The 16,362-nt window shown below is 49.1% G+C and overlaps 6 protein-coding genes across 6 annotated transcripts; 3 read left to right on the top strand and 3 right to left on the bottom strand.

Moving 5' to 3' along the window:
• Window positions 1-202: 202 nt before the first annotated feature.
• On the bottom strand, window positions 203-2,540 carry LTR84_003228 (uncharacterized protein; the record flags this gene model as incomplete). Its single annotated transcript, XM_064846823.1, has 2 exons — window positions 203-2,062; window positions 2,112-2,540. The coding sequence occupies 2 exons, from the start codon at window positions 2,538-2,540 to the stop codon at window positions 203-205; spliced, it is 2,289 nt and encodes a 762-aa protein (XP_064705803.1).
• Window positions 2,541-3,002: 462 nt separating this feature from the next.
• On the bottom strand, window positions 3,003-4,149 carry LTR84_003227 (uncharacterized protein; the record flags this gene model as incomplete). Its single annotated transcript, XM_064846822.1, has 4 exons — window positions 3,003-3,443; window positions 3,498-3,556; window positions 3,609-3,715; window positions 3,767-4,149. The coding sequence occupies 4 exons, from the start codon at window positions 4,147-4,149 to the stop codon at window positions 3,003-3,005; spliced, it is 990 nt and encodes a 329-aa protein (XP_064705802.1).
• Window positions 4,150-4,570: 421 nt separating this feature from the next.
• Window positions 4,571-5,568, bottom strand: LTR84_003226 (uncharacterized protein; the record flags this gene model as incomplete). The annotated part of the gene is made up of 2 exons (XM_064846821.1): window positions 4,571-5,161; window positions 5,212-5,568. The coding sequence occupies 2 exons, from the start codon at window positions 5,566-5,568 to the stop codon at window positions 4,571-4,573; spliced, it is 948 nt and encodes a 315-aa protein (XP_064705801.1).
• A 3,288-nt stretch (window positions 5,569-8,856) lies between these two features.
• Window positions 8,857-10,656, top strand: LTR84_003225 (uncharacterized protein; the record flags this gene model as incomplete). The annotated part of the gene is made up of 1 exon (XM_064846820.1): window positions 8,857-10,656. One exon carries the CDS (start codon window positions 8,857-8,859, stop codon window positions 10,654-10,656), a length of 1,800 nt encoding a protein of 599 aa, XP_064705800.1.
• Window positions 10,657-12,089: 1,433 nt separating this feature from the next.
• Window positions 12,090-12,819, top strand: LTR84_003224 (uncharacterized protein; the record flags this gene model as incomplete). The annotated part of the gene is made up of 3 exons (XM_064846819.1): window positions 12,090-12,097; window positions 12,398-12,404; window positions 12,433-12,819. 3 exons carry the CDS (start codon window positions 12,090-12,092, stop codon window positions 12,817-12,819), a joined length of 402 nt encoding a protein of 133 aa, XP_064705799.1.
• Window positions 12,820-13,897: 1,078 nt separating this feature from the next.
• Window positions 13,898-16,285, top strand: LTR84_003223 (uncharacterized protein; the record flags this gene model as incomplete). Its single annotated transcript, XM_064846818.1, has 1 exon — window positions 13,898-16,285. The coding sequence occupies one exon, from the start codon at window positions 13,898-13,900 to the stop codon at window positions 16,283-16,285; it is 2,388 nt and encodes a 795-aa protein (XP_064705798.1).
• Window positions 16,286-16,362: the final 77 nt, after the last annotated feature.

The raw sequence follows: 16,362 nt of genomic DNA, 5'->3' as shown, positions 1-16,362 counted from the left end.
CTTTACATGCAGTACGGTGATCGCTTTGACCCGTGACCATTCCCGGCAATATTTGCACCATCCAGGAGCACATTGAACTGCGATCTAAACTCCCCGACGCCTGTAAAGACACGTTTTTCTGGCATTCTGATCGGGCTGTTCTCGCCCCTTAGATCAGCTAAACGGTAATCATCACACAATGTCGCAGCTGCGGCTTTCCTTTCTACCTCCCACCTGTAAAATCAGCCTTGTAAGCCTGAACACCACCCCTCGAAAGATCTCTCAGGGCCATAGTCGCATACTGGCTTGATCCGAGCTGGAATCTGAGCACCGCAGCAATTTTGTATGGTTTGTCCTCTGCTTCCGCCTCTTCTTCGCCTGCACCGTTGGTCTTGCCATTTTCAGTCGCATTCTCATCCTTCGCTGTCGTCGTCGCGTCTCGACTTGCACGTGCACTTGTCCCCCCGTTCTGAGCCTTACTCTCTTTGATCAGATCCATATCAGTCTTGACGAACTGCTTGTCATCGTCCGCATAGCTATGGACCTCCACGCTGTAGGTCTCTCCAATACGGGCCATGACCTTCCGATAGCTACCGCTGAGCGAGAAGTCCTTCTGCTTGCGCCGCATGTTATGGGGATCGAGGCCACCTCCTTCTTCGCTGGCCATGAACGTCTTGTACCACTGGCCGAGCGCATTGGCGGGGTATTCGACGTCGAAACCGGGCAAGGGGAGCACGATGTCGAAGATGGAGTATGCGCCGCTCTCGGCTTCAGAGGCGGTAAGGGCCCGGGCCCGGTCGAACATGGTATCAGGATCATTTGCGCGGTCTTCCTCGCCCGGTTGGATGATTACCTCACCGTCGGCGTCGACGTCTTGGTCTGCTTGAGCTTGGGCTTCTTTGTCTTTGTGTTCATGCATGAGGATCAGGTCGCCTTCTACCACGCGGTTGCCGAAGAGCTTCCATCGCTCGCCGATCGCCAGGTTGAAGATCAGAGACTGGTAGGCGTGCACGTACATCAGACGAAGATTGCGTGGGATGCTGAGGAGTGCGCCGAGATAGTCGGTGCGTTGTCTACCCAGGTATCTGATTAGCGATGACTCTGCGGAGAACTTTCTTGGCAGCTTGTCGAGTGCTTCGTTGAGATTGCCTGTCGTATTGAAGTGGTTGATCCCCTCTGCTCGAGCCCGATCGTCTTGTCCGACTAGGGTGGACGTGTCTCCAGATTTTGCAGCCTCCAGCGCCACGTCGGAGAATTGGAGAATGGCATCAACCGCCCCTTTGAAGTCGCCCTGTAGAATCTTGAGTCCCACGGTGTCTGTGCGGCTCATGAATGACCCAAAACGCTGTAAGCCGTAGTGATTGAGAAAGCCCTGATTCCGAAGCTGATCGAGAGATTGAGAGAGGTATTCTTTAGCAGTTTCAAGCTTCTGGTCCTCTGGCAGTTGGTCCCAATCAGCGCCTAATCTGCACTCGCGCAGAGTAATGACGAATTCATTCCCGTTGAGTTCTCCGAGTTCAAGCCCATGCTTCTCATAGGTAAAATCTCCAATCGCTGCATATCTCAAGCTTCTATTCATCCCAGCCAAACGGTTTACTTCCACGCGATAGGCGCTGACTCTCTGAACCGTAACTCCACGTCGATCCTTGGTGCCAGCAAAGTTGAAAGCCTTGGGCGCAACCTTCAGCGAGCGGGCGAGAAAGCTGACCACCTCCATGGTGTCCTTGTTTTCTTTGTAGAGATTAAAATGGACATGGTCGCCACCGCGTTCTTTCCAACTGAGACCCCGTCCTTTGGGCTGTTGATCTCCGCCTCGTCCACGGGGGCCTCTGGATGCAGCAGTGAGGACCAATACACCATCATTATCAGTCGCCGAGTCAATTTTTGATTGGAATATGCGTCGGATGTCTCCATGGATTAGTGGCCGAACACTCCGGTCTGAAGTGAAAGACGTCCGCACGATAGGATGCTCCCGTGACTTTTTCTCTGGTGATTCGAGGATCGATTGGTACAAGGAGATGAGTTCCTGGACGGTCTCTTCGCTAAAGTGTTCTACCAGCTTCGCTTGATCTTCTTCAGAAATCTGGTAACATTAGCAACAGGTTGGGGCAGTGGATCAGTAAGTTCGGTACCTGTGCTCCTCCAGATTTGACGTGCCCTTCATCCTGTCTAACAAGTCCACCGATGCCTGAGTTCACTGTGTTTTCGGCTGATTGATCTTTCCCCGAGCCCTTGTGGCCATCATCACGATCAGGCGCCCTTGAGATCGTTGTGGAAGCAGCGATCTTGGAATCACTGCTAGGCTTGGCACTTAGACTGTGAAGATGTGCCACAGTCCCGTCCAACAGAACTTCATTGACGAGGAAATCAGTATACCGCTTCTTCAATATTCCATGGAACACAGGACGTGAACTGTCCATCCAGGTATTGATCCCAACCTCTATTTCCTTCATGTTGTCATCGGAAGTGGTAGGCGGTTTGGAGTTGTGTTGGGAGACAGTGTTGTCCTCTTCAATCTTTACTCGCTTATGCGGCCGGGAATCTTCATTACTTGTATCCATACTAGGGAAGTTAAAACGCAAAATAAGAGGTTACTGTGAAGGTCCTGTTCCTTCACTTCTTTCACTGTTTGACAAACGCAAAAATCAAAATATGCCAAGCAAGATGAGGCTAGGCCTAGAAAGGACTAACGCATCTCCTTTTCTTCTGCATTCTTGGCAGCCTTGCGATCACAGGTCACTTTGGTTCCCAGGGTTGTTAGCATGTTAGAGGAAAATACGAAGGTACACTGAGCTGTGATAGTCGAAGAACACGATGTCTATCGTGCGCGGTCTATGACTGTATCGTTATCGACAAAACACCAGATCACTCTGTCCGTGCCTTTTCTAAGCTAAGTCACCTTCTGGATTTAGATATCTAACCCCCAAGAAGCCCGCTTCACGGTTCACTCTCGCTTGTGCAATGGCTCATCACTTGCTCGATAAGAGTATCCGACACCAAGGAACGACCAGACCCCATCGAATTCATGAATTTCTCTCCACAACTGAGAATGATCCTCCAAATCCGTAGAATTCGTCTTCGACTATTGCCTTAGTGGCTTCCCAATCGAGTCCGAAAGCACCACTGTTGAACTTGCAAGACCATATATCACCCGGAGGTTCAGATTCTTCAGGAGAGATGGACGCTGCACGCACATATTCATCGTACTGAACTCGGAAATCTTCGAGTGCTGCTTGTGTGTGGTAGATGATGAACTGTGGTTCACATTTGCCCGGGTTATTCAGGCGCGCGTTTCTCTTCCCATACCCCACACTAGTGAACAAACACGCAATCCATCGTCGTGGTTTGTTGCCTTTCTCATAGTCTTCCTTCTGAGGCGGGATGAGAAGACATTCTCCTACCAGGTGATCTGGTCTGTCCTCCATCCTGCAATGAGATCGATAGATGTTGAAAGCAGTGGGAAACTGGAACAGGTCAGAATAAGATGTTGACGAAAGACAGAAGTGAGTTTTATGTACTTCACTTTTCAGTTGTCTTGCAACTCCGTAACCCCAGACACCCATACAATTTACGGCATCTGTAGTACTGTCAGTGGGTCAATAATGTGGTGAATAAAGTGTCACACGTACGAACAATAACGGCGCCATCAGGTGCGTCAAGAAGGTTGCCACGGATCTCATTGATGTGGAAGACCGGGACACGTTTGAGTCCTTCTTTTTCAGAAGGCTTCAGTGGCCTAAATGTAAATGTCAGATCCGCCTCGAGGCTATGTGTAAGATATAACTACCTTGGAGGAACATCAGCATGAATCCAAAAGGTATTCTGGTCCTGACTGGAGGGCACGATGCGGTCTTGTGCTGTCTCGACATTCTTCATTGAACATTCGTCCACCTTATCCTTGTTCGGGTCCATCTGCATAAGTCGTGGGAGGATGCCTTCGTACGCCGCATCGATCACTCGGATCTGGTCTTGCGCCTCTGTGAGACCATCATCAGTTGGAAGTCTTGGACCACTCCACATAGATATAAGCTCGAAATATCTGGCATCGACCTCAGTCAGAGATTCGCCGCCTTTTAAGCCGAGTACATAGAGACATTGGGCATAAACTTCGTCCTCTGCATGATCTTCTCGTTGACTATGAGGCGATTGATGATAAGGAGGCGAAGGCATACTGAGTGGAACAAATAATTGTGAATGATATTCGAAAGATATCAAGAAAGGCAATCTGCCTGAAGCGGGAAAAAGATGCAATGCGGCAGGTGGTTGGAAAGGAGCAATCAAAGGTTGAGCAAAGAGAAGGCGCAGAGCAAGAACATAGGTAGAATACTCGTTTCAATCTCGGTGTCATGTGAAGCGTAACATGTGGACAAGGTAGTCGCGAGCTGAGGCAGTGAATGAGCAAGTGCTATGGAAGTGAATTTTTGTGAATGCAGAACAACAAACACTGCCTCATACAAGTTATCACTGTTATCATCATATTGACTGCCTCTGTGGACTTTACATCGTATTTGTGTTCAATCTGTAGCCCAAGAAGTTCAACATCAGTCCAGGCGCTTGAAGCTATTGGAGATGCCGTGCTTCGTTGCCTAAGTTATTTCCTGAAGAATGATAAAATGCTTTTCCTTGACTTGACGCGCTTTCTTGATGGGCCACTTATATCAGTGGATCCAGAGAAGTCATTAGTTGTGGCTAGTATGTTATACTGCTGTTGTGACGGCGTACTGGCTCTCAGGGATGGGAAAGCTGTTCGTACTTTGTCGGTGAGAATCGGTCCGCTGGCCTTTTTACTTCTCCTACTCCTCTGGCGGCTCAAAGCTCTGAATATTCCATCCTCATCGATTGGCTGCCGCTCCAATTGCTCGATTTCTTGCAACGCAGTCATCCCGTTGGTTGCCAGATTCTCCTCTGCCACAGCCTCGAATCGTAATACTCCTCTTGTTGGTGGAATATCCAAAATGTCCTGCATGAAATCTTGTATCAAATGCGTGCTTCGCTTGTTCTTGGTCGCGGCTATTTCAGATTGCAAGGCCACGATAGTCAGATGATAGGCTGGTTCGGAAGTTCCAGCCAGAAGCATGGTGACGTCTGTGCTGAGCATGATCATGACGCAGGAGGCTGGACGCTGGTAGATCTCGGATAGTCGAAATGAGAAGTCAATCAGAAAGTCTTTTTCCGAGTCAACCTGGAAATTGATCAATACCAGGGCTCAAACAGAATGAAGAACGTGCTTACGCAATAGTTCATTTTGAGTTCCGCCACAACAATCGAATCTTTCGCGACACGTTCTTTGGCGGAATTGTTCGATTCGCGATGTGCAAAAGCATCGGTGTAATATTGACTTTTCTTCTTGGAGAGGTGCATTCGCTGCCATGTATGCTCTAGGCGCGCGACATCCGACAGCTGGGCATCGATACTTTTGGTCAAGGTACCATATTGGTGGGCGTGGGTGATCTCGGGAGGTGTGGATTGGGCGCGTTGGACATGTCTCAGCCTCTCCTCAGCAGGGGATAGTGTTCCATATCGGCGGGATTTTGTAGCTTTCGCATCTTCCCCATTTGGTGGAGTTGAGAAAGCGCTTTCGACTGCCATTGCGTTGATGTGACTGCCGGACGATGGCGTATCAGTGGGGATCATTGGCCGCACCATTGTAGCCGGGTTGTTTGTGGGAGGAAATGAGCAAACAGGACTTGTGCCATGCGTCTTTTGTTGAAAAATGTTACAATCTCATTCTTTATGGAATGTTGAGGGGAATAGCGAGTCTCAAGTGAGGAAAAACAGCCGAGTGCGAATGGTTAATAATAGTAATGGAAGACTTTGAGGCTCAAAATTGAGATCCAAAAAACCAACGGAGAGAACCAGAACTCTTGTGAATATTCCGAGACACCTTTGAGGTTGAGCCTGAAGAGAAGAGATGTGACACGAGAGTTCAAAGACTCCGTGCCGAAATGGACTGCAGGTCTTGATGCAGGTACCCGTCGCAACTTCCCTCGCCCATCGGAAGACAAGAGCTTGGAGAGTTCAGATCTGACACGGAGAAGGAAAGAACTTCGGAGGATAACCGTTGTGGATGTTTTCATACCCCAGACAATGCTGGAGTTCCGCGAAGTTTAGAAGGACAAACCATGACCTCTTTATGTAACTGACAATTCGGTATCACCCAAGTTCTGCTCCGGATTCTTAGCAGACCAAATGCCGTGAAGACTTTGGTTGCTGAAGACAATGTGATTGTTGGATCCGAGGAGGAAAGCACGACAGGACAAGACGCATAGCAAATTCAAGAATTGTGAATATCGACTGGCGGGCCGACCAAGAGCCTTGATATGCCGTGATCACGTGCTGATGGTTCCCCGCATTCACTCTAACGACAGGGCATCATCGTCGCTCAAAGTCAACCGAACACCATATCCCTGTCAGCCTGTTTTAGACAACAATTCGTTGGAGATCTTGTTGCGCTGCAATCGATGACGATTGTTCTAAACTCGAGTCCTTCCAACAAGCAAGAAGTTATCATTGGCGGACCGACGAACATCAGTTGCTCTCGAATATGACGTAGCAATGAGAGGCAGGTTCCACCATAGCATAAAGAAACGTTGGAATGGCACATACCTCCGTTCGATTCAATCTCTCACAGATTTGAGGTCATTAATTTGACAGTATCAGCAGGCGCAAGTTACCCATAGCTGAACTTGCATCAATTTCAGACGTTTGAGGTAAGCCACATGCAAGCGTCTCCTTGCATTTGACGTTGACGTCAGGACAATGACGGGATGGCATCATGAAGCCCGACCACAAAAAGCATTTGTCTCTTCCGACATTCGACAGTACCAAGTCATAAAGTCGCTTGTTCTGCTGCAAGACATTCATTGTTCCCATACCACTCATTTTCATCTTCAACATGCTTCCTCTCAGACGTACTCCGAGATCGATCAACTCACTAATCTCACTGCAGACCTACCGACCACTATCTGTTCACGCAGCAAGTAAGTGGGCCTTTAGAGTAGAAAGGGACCTGACAATAGCTGACTTTTCTGCAAGGAATGGCCGACGACAAATCATCACTCGACGCGAATAAGGGCTCCGTTGGTAGCGCTTTCAGGCCCGATGGGGAGATTGGCAAGCAAGGCCAGAAAATAGGTTGGCACTATTGCTAGGTTGGAAAAGCTCAGCTTTACTTACACAACATTCTCCCAGGTGGTCCATTCGACAAGGAGGGTGCTGTTGGCAAAGAATTCAAACCAGATGGGAGTGTTGGTGGCACAGCTCAAAACAGTAAGACCACAAGATGAATGTGACACACGCCGTGGTTGCAAAAGCTGAATATCATCGATTCCTAGTTGCCGAGCAAGCTCAAGGAGACAAGAAGCCCATTTTTGACAAAGATGGCGCAGTTGGCAGAGCATTCCAAGCCGACGGTGCCATAGGACAAGTCGGAGAGGTGAGTTCAGAATGTTTCCGTGGTTGATAGGAGGCCAGACGATTGATGAATGCAATGCAGAAAATTGGAGGTCCACTAGCCAGCGACGGTGCTATTGGGAAGAACTTTACATGTATGTGAATTTGCAGAATCGACAATCATGGACGCCACTAATTTGTGTGCAGCGCAAGGTGCGGTTGGCGGAACCATACAGGAGAACTTGGGTCAAGGGAAAAAGTGACACTGAGTGAAGCCAACAAATTCAGACGGGATTTGCGTTGAAGACATTCGTATGTCAAGGCTGTGCTTGTGCTTGTGCTATTGATCATCATCAGTTAATACCGGCAGCTGTATATATTTTGCCATTTTCGATCATAAGCATTCAAATGACCCCTTCAGATTATGGGTCATGTCACTGTCGTTTCGCCTTCTTTGAGTAACAGTGGTTTCGCTGAAATTTTCTATTGGCCCACAGCCAACGATACAGCTGCGAGGGTTCGTGATGCGGCGAGGAATGACCAGCAGTCATTGGAATGAGATGAAATCCAAGTTCGAACTGGATTTCCCAACGTTCGGCAAACTTCCTTCTTTGACGCGTGGGTGCCAAGAGCTCGGCACGTGAGTGTGGCAGATGGTCACGTGGCAGCTCGCCGCTTTTCGCAGATTGAGGTTATGCCACCCAGCCAGGTGTTTCTATTCTCAACAACAACTCGAAGAATCCTTCGACATGTTCAGTGCGTTCTAAATAAAACAATATGGAAATGATCAGCCTTGCTCTAGATCACAAGTCGATTATGGTGCTCTGCATCGAGATGTTTGGTATGAAAGGCTCGCTTCCAAAATGTCGGTCAATCTCCTAAGCGCCAGATTCTCTTGCCGCCAGGAGATTATGCATGTTTCACCAATGTCCTTTTGCCAGGAGCTGTGAGACTGCCAATCGTGATCAACTTGCCAGAGTTTGGCCATTTGGGATCCTAAAGATGGCCCCTCGTGCATGATCGGCTTCTCTACGCGCTGAGGAACACTTCGTGGCTTGCTTTTTAACCCTCCATGTTGTCTTCGCTCCCCTGACGGTGCCCCGTGTTTTGACTGGGATATCACAAATCTCGCATACCCAAAGCTGTGGCTATTCGCCGAGTTCATCACTAGGGACACATCCTCTATCTCGTAACTTGGCATTTTGCAGTGTTTGGCATTTGAGACAGACGCCGAAGAGTTCACATTGCATAACCGCCCAAAATGCAAAGTCACAGCAGAGACCTCGCACGTGTCTCGCACATATTATCTACGATGGAACCCTGTGTTTCCTTGATCTCTTTCCCTCTGGAATTCTGGACATCCTCTTATTTGGTCGACTGTGCCTCAAGTTTCAACAAGAGTGTCACAGATTGTGGTCACGACCAGTCCAAAATTTTGGCTGCAGACTCCTGCCTCGTGCAACCAGTACTGCTCGCGATCGAATCATGGCAACCCCAAGTCCTTCCATCGACTCCACCATTTCTCTTATGCGAGCGATTGACGGTAGTCACCTTAAGTGGTCCGACTTCCGGACAGTCGTTCTCAGCGCCTTCCGCATTACCCTTAACGAAACAATTCAACTGTCAGAGCTATCAAGACCATTTACCGACAGGCTGAAGGTAGCCTTGCAAGGCCTGGATCGCTTCTCACATCAACAAAGGCAATGGCGTAGCCAGGTCGAAAATGGCAATGCTTTCGGACCCACCATGTTGTTCCCTCCCAATGTTCTACCTCCCATTGGTATTCATCCTGCCCTGCACAGATGCTTGATCCCCAAATTAAGTCGAGAGGCACTCCCACCTCGCGCGGTCAGGGCGAGAGACAGCTTGTTCGAACTACCCGCACCTCGTCCCGGACTTCTCACAGGATTCTCTACCTCTGCCTTCAATGACCGCGAGCTTGCAAGCCTCCCTAGTTCCTCATCAGCAACCGGCACAATCGTGGACTTCTCTGCTGGCACTGTGATTCCAGGTGCTACGGCATATTGTCCCTTTTTAGTGTTTGAACGTATGAGAATAGTGTCAGATGACAACATTCAATCTACCAGAAATCAATGCGCCATCGCAGGAGCTCACTGCGTCCGTGCATTACAGATTCTTTTTAAGCGTTGCTGTGGTCCCCGGCCTGCTCTTGACAAGCCTATCGCCTTCTCCTGTGCCATCGACAGCTCTACCGCCCTGATAAACTATCACTCCACTGATAATGACGGAAGATATTACATGTCAGAGATTTCTCGATTCAATCTAGAGGATTCCGATAGTTTCAATGAGTTCCAAGGATGGATTGAAGCCATTGAAGAATGGGGATCTACATATCTTCTTCCGGTCATCAAGGTCGCTCTACAACAACACCTCAGAGGGAACTTCACACCTCCTATATCTCCGATGCCTTCCCTGACGCTATCGATTGACACCGCGGCAGGTGGTGAAGAAATTATTATGAAAATCCTCCGCTCAACATTTGGGTCTATTAAATGGAAATGTGAAGGCGAGTATGAAACACCGCTGAACAGCAGTATTGCACACTGTGGGACACCCTTTGGCGCTCGAAAGATAAGAACGATGGCATTATCACCGACAGAGTCTATCGAGATGGCGAGTGCAATATCTGCTGGCCGACATGGACCTTTCTCGGGGTGGAGAATGAAAGCTGATATCGGTCCTCGATCACCCATGTCACGGAAACATCATCCCCTTTCCCCATTGAAACTAAAGCACGACTTTCCGGAGTCGCCAGTCCGCCGTTTAACGCTTTCTCCGTGCACACCGCCTCCAGAGGCGCCATGGACCGCCAAGTCTCCAATGCTCGTTCTTCAACGGCGAATGGATCTCGCCATGGACGAAATACAAGAACTTAGGACTTTGGTCCAGACACTGCAGAAAGAACTCGCCACGAAGAATGTGATTCCAAGCGGCCAGCCCGAGCCCGCACGCAAACAAGCGCGTCAACTGCATCATTACGATTCGGACTCGATCATGACTCCGACTGCACCGACTCTCACTAGCCCCATCGGGTGGGAAGAGTCTTTGGATCGCGCCTTTGCCGTCCAGGCCTATGAAAAATCAAACAAGCCAGAGTCGCAATACCAGCAGAATCTTGTCCTCCCAGGCGTGTACGCCTTATTTTTCTTTTTATCATGGTTGACGGGACATGGTCTGCGCCAGCCATTAATGAATGTGATGTTAACTTTCCTGACTTGGTCAATGGCCGGATTTATGTATGAACAAGCGGACCTCTTGTTCTAGCTCTATTGGGGGGCGTGGCGCTAGGTTTTGGGTTGAGGTTCAGAACATACCTAGGCAACCCTTTCCTTGTATATTATTCTCCAGGGCCACGGTCATTTAGAACCAGGCACCGTCTATCGAATGGAAATCCAGTCCAAAAAGTACACATGAGTCTTGGTATCTCCACAGCAACCGAATCCTTGAACACTTTGTGGAAGGCTGATCGTTATTCATAGCCATGCTCATAATCTTCGTGGAGGGTAGTGGGGGTACCGCTTCCTCGTCTTGGCAATCGCGGTCGTCCGGGGGTTAGTAAACTAACTGAGATCCTTCATAGCGTTTACTGGGGAACAAATTTACTCAACGTGAGACCACCCATACTGCCAGATACATTGAATTGGTTCATTTTGACAGGAGAATACGCCGGATTCTTTGTCATTGCGTGGATACGATCGTATCTCGTGTTGGAGCCGTGCTGATGACCGGCTAACCACGTTCCGCCTATCGATACACCCTATTTGGGCTTACCGCAATCTCGCAGCTCCACTTCCTCCTCATCTCGCAGCCTTGAGCGTCGCTACCATTACAATTGACTGGTTCACTGGCGTACGGACTGCTTCGGATGAGATAGTCCTGTAATCACCATTATATCCGGGACACGCAGATATATACTGTTTATATTGTTATGAGCATATGGAGGGCACTCCATTCATTCCATTCTCCCTTCTGCGCTGCCCACGCATTCCACTCCTTAAGTGTGATCCTTTTGCTGCAATTTCAGACACTCATTGTTTCTACCGGACATTCAGCGGCTTCTGTACTTTTGGTTTACAGAAAAGTTTCCTCTGCGCATACTTGGCCCAGACACGAGCGACATCTCTCCATGGCGCGACCAAGGCGATCCTCCAGATTGGGTGGTGATCCACGAGGTGCAACTGGTGGTCCAGCATTTGCAACAGCAGCCCTGAGGCCTCGAGCCCAGCAAACATCCTTCAAGGCTGTAGTGAGTACTCCTCCTTGTGTTTGAACAAAAGTTGACTTTTTACGCGCAGGCTAAGCGACTGAAAGGTCAATCTAGCTGGCAAAAGTGTTACGAATACGCCGCTCAGCATACGTGGTTGACACCATTGACACTCGTTCTCAGTCTCGTTCTCGGATATCTGATGAAACCAAATACATCCAATCCTCTCCACGCCGCCATCTATCTATCCTATCCGATCTCCAGAACCGGTCCCAGCGGTGCCATGATGTATGGAAAAGGCGCAAAGGACTTTGCATTCGTCGCCTTCTACACCATTGTTCTCTCCTTCATGAGGGAATTCTGCATGCAGTGCATCTTGAGTCCACTGGCATTCTATCTCGGGATCCGGAGTCGTCGGAAGACGGCAAGATTTATGGAACAAATGTACACAGTGATGTATTTCAGCGTGATGATTCCATTCGGGCTTTACGTGATGTCGCGGTCGCCGGTCTGGTACTTCAACACTACTGCGATGTTCGAGGGGTTTCCACATATGGCACATGAAGGACTGTTCAAGGCGTACTATCTCATCCAGGCGAGTTATTGGTTGCAGCAAGCTCTGGTCCTGGTCCTTCAGCTGGAGAGACCAAGGACTGACGTTTACGAATTTGGTGCTCACCATGTTCTCACGCTCGCATTGATCTGGTTGAGCTATCGCTTTCATTTCACCTACATCGGCCTGGCTGTTTATGTCGCGCACGATGTTTCTGACTTCGGGCTTGCGGTACGTCAATATGCCAGAATCTTGGTATGCACTTATACTGATTCCACTCTAGACGTCAAGAGTCCTCAATTACCTGAATTCACCATTGACTGACGGATACTATGTCATGTTTATCGGGATCTGGGTTTATACTCGTCACTACCTCAGTCTTCGAATCATGTGGGCTGTTCTCACAGAGTTTGCCACCGTTGGCCCATACGAGCTTAACTGGGAAACCCAACAGTATAAATGCTGGATCAGCCAGGTTATCACATTCTCCCTACTTGCGATCTTGCAAGCCCTCAACATCTTCTGGTTGTTCTTGATCTTCCGAGTTCTTTGGAACTACATCATGACTCGCAACCTAGTGGATGAGACCAGTGACGTGGAAGACGAGGCAGAGGAGCCCCGCGACCCAGCCACGGAGCTCCTAGAGCAGAATACCAGCCAGAAACAATAATGCGCATATGGGATCTCAACGTCCCTTGGCCTCCGAATGTGAAACTTCCAGGGATTCAATCCACCTCACGGCGAGTGTGAAAGATGATCGGGGCTCCACACATTCAATCTCTAGATCTCCATGGAACTGAGAAATGAAGATAACTATTCATTGCGGGAAGATAGCAAGGCTGATGTGGTTATTCTTGAAGGTATACCGGAGTTTGTTTTCGTCAGCCTGGGTGGACACTTTGACTGAGAGGTTGTTTTATATTCCTGGGACGACTTACAAAAAGTGGAGGATTCACTAAAAGTGCAGTGCACATTCCCTGGTTAGGAGGGAAATCGGGAAAGGCGAGAGTAAATATCTACCTATGTAATAGTGATAATTGGTCGTATGCATTAAGGAGTACCTTGTAGTCAATGAGGGGATACCAAACTCGAACAACTTAAAGGTAACAGGTTGGTGGGGCAGCTGCACTGAGGGGGCGTGACTGCGTGTTCCACTTTGACGCGCTCCTCCACGCGACGCGTCGACTATATTTTCAACAGTCCCGGCCCATCGTCTGAACTCAACAAATGAAGTTGCCCACAAGTGAGATCGTAACTACCCGGCGATGTTTTCCAAGCCTTTCAAGCCACTGACGATTCGAAAGACGGATGAAACCAACGACGTCGACCCCAATCAGCCCGCAAAGCGAAGGAAACTGAGCCCTCCTAACGTGCCGACTGTTTCGACGCAATCGAGACCACTGCTGAAGTCAACAAGGCATAACGATGGCGACAGCAGACATCCCTTAAAACCCATCCGCAACCCTCCGAGTCCTGAGGAAACTTCCAAGGTAAAAGGCAGCAAGGGCTTTGAAAACCACTACTCAGTTCTGTGGCGCATTCCGACCAACAAGAAAAACAAAACATGGACAGACGATGGAGTACTTACGGTCGGCGATGGCTACGCTACCCTGTACAATAACTCTGGAAGAAACATTGGGCGCTCAGCATTTACCAACCCTCTGCTTCCCGGTTCCACCCTCTCTATGAGTGGTAAGGAGATAGAGGTGGACGCATGCATATCCAGGAATGACTATCTCGCCGTCGTCATGCCCAGCACCTCAGTTGGGAAGTTAATCCAGAAAGCCATGCCCACGTCAGAACCAAGCCCCAGTGGTCCGGCAGCTACAGAGCCGGCCAAATTGAGTTTGAAGGACCAAATCAAGGCTTCGATTGCGAAGGAGAAGGCTGAAGGACCCAAGAAGTCAACTCTCCAACCTGCCGTTCCTCGTGCTTCAGCATTTAAGCAGCCGCTGAAGCAAAGCACTGTTCAGGTTCAAGGCTCGAAGGAGTCACCAGTTCCTCGTCACGATCCCAAGGCTACAGGGGCACTGGTTTTCAAGCGTCCCAGAAGTGTACCGAATGGTCGGCAATTGGTCGATGTCGTCCTAGATCCAGCCATTGGGAAACTCCTGCGACCTCACCAGAGAGAGGGTGTCAAATTTCTGTACGAATGCGTCATGGGTCTCCGTGATTTCAATGGTCAAGGTTGCATCCTCGCAGATGACATGGGATTGGGTAAAACACTGACTACAATTGCCTTGCTCTGGACCTTACTTCGACAAAATCCGATCCATAAAAAGTCACCCGTTGTTAAGAAAGCTTTGATTGTCTGTCCAGTATCGCTGATACGAAATTGGAAGCGAGAATTCAAGAAATGGCTTGGACTTGATAGATTGGGAGTCCTGGAGTTTGAGGACCAGAATACCAGTCTCGACTATTTTGACGGCAAAGTCTATCAGGTGATGATTATAGGCTACGAGAGATTGCGGACCGTGGCAGATGAGCTCGCTTCGGGCCCTCCCATCGATATCGTCATCTGCGATGAAGGACATCGACTTAAAACGATGAAGAATAAAAGTTCTCAGGCAATCGAATCACTTAATACTCCAAGACGCATCATCCTGTCAGGAACCCCTATACAGAACGATTTAGGTGAATTCTATGCAATGGTGAACTTCGTGAATGACGGATGTCTGGGGTCCCAGAAAGGTTTCATCAAAGACTTTGAGAATCCGATCATGAGAAGTCGACAACCAAATGCGACAGAGGATGATAAGGAACAAGGTCAGGAAGCTAGCAACGAATTAGCACGGACCACATCTCAATTTATCCTGCGACGAACAGCTGACATTCTCGCGGATTTCCTACCTCCCAAGACAGAGTTCGTCCTTTTCTGTAAGCCCACACCTGCACAGGCAAAGATTTACAAAAGTGTGCTCCGGTCAGGCATGTTCGAAACTGCCCTTCGCAGCAACGAAACCGCCTTCCAGCTAATCACAATCTTGAAAAAGTTGTGTAATAGTCCCGCACTCATGGACCCAAAATACGGCAATGATGATGCGACACCATCGGCATCACTGACGAACCTGAACGAAATGCTTCCTGCAGGCATCTCAAAGTACTACCATAATTCTGTCTCCTCCAAGATTCGACTGTTGGACAACCTCCTGCAGGAAATCCATCGTGAGACCGATGAGAAAGTGGTGGTTGTGTCCAACTACACATCGACCCTGAACCTGATTGAACAGCTACTGAGCAGTACCGGCCTTACTTATCTTCGTCTCGATGGCTCAGTTGCAGCCAAGAAACGACAGGGTCTCGTGGACCAATTTAACCGTAACAAATCTTCACAATCCTTTGCATTTCTGCTAAGTGCAAAGGCTGGTGGAGTAGGGCTTAATTTGATCGGAGCTAGTCGATTGGTGCTGTTCGACGTTGACTGGAATCCTGCCACCGATGACCAGGCAATCGCTCGTATCCATCGCCAGGGCCAGCAGAAACATTGTAAGATCTACAGATTTCTTATCAAGGGCGGTCTGGAGGAGAAAATCTGGCAAAGACAGGCGGTGAAAAGAGCATTGGCGGACAGCATAATGCAAGCAGGTACGGCCGCTTCGTCTGGTGTTAATGAAGTTAGTGGGAAGGGGAAGAGTAGTGGTACGTCGACTTTCAGTCAAGAAGAACTGAGAGATTTGTTTCGCCTGGATGAAACGGATGGACTGCGCACTCACGACCTGATCGCCTGCGAATGTGAAGGCACAGGAGCCAGCTGCAACGCAGAGGATGAACACGAGAAAGAAATACAGGAGATGATGGAATCATTCGACGATGACGACCTCCCCGAACTTTCCGACCTTCCGTCGATGAAGAAACGCCGCGGCAGCAAGTCCAAAGAAGCGAAGAAACTTGTCAAGGCGGGGCTGGAGGCTGAACGGCACGAATTGATGAAATATGCGCATCTGGATACATCTGTGCTGTGGGGGAAAGATGCGAATCCCGAAGCTGCACAGAGTCTTTTGTCTAAGGTCGACGACCAGTGTCTTGAGAAGGTGCTGAGTGTCGATCAGAAAACTATTGGAGGGGGTGGTGTTGCGTTCGTGTTCAAGAAGACTACTGGGAGTCAGCTTGTCGGCCCTGATATTGGAGGTGTCTGAAAGAGGTGCAATATCAGTCCAGGCGGATTTGGTAAGAGGTATGTAGTATTATAGATGTAGAAAAGGGATAGTCCCTT

The sequence above is a fragment of the Exophiala bonariae genome, assembly GCF_035927105.1.
Source record: "Exophiala bonariae strain CCFEE 5792 chromosome Unknown scaffold_15, whole genome shotgun sequence".
Taxonomy (NCBI): Eukaryota; Fungi; Ascomycota; class Eurotiomycetes; order Chaetothyriales; family Herpotrichiellaceae; genus Exophiala; species Exophiala bonariae.
This window is presented reverse-complemented; position numbering and strand designations above follow the sequence as displayed.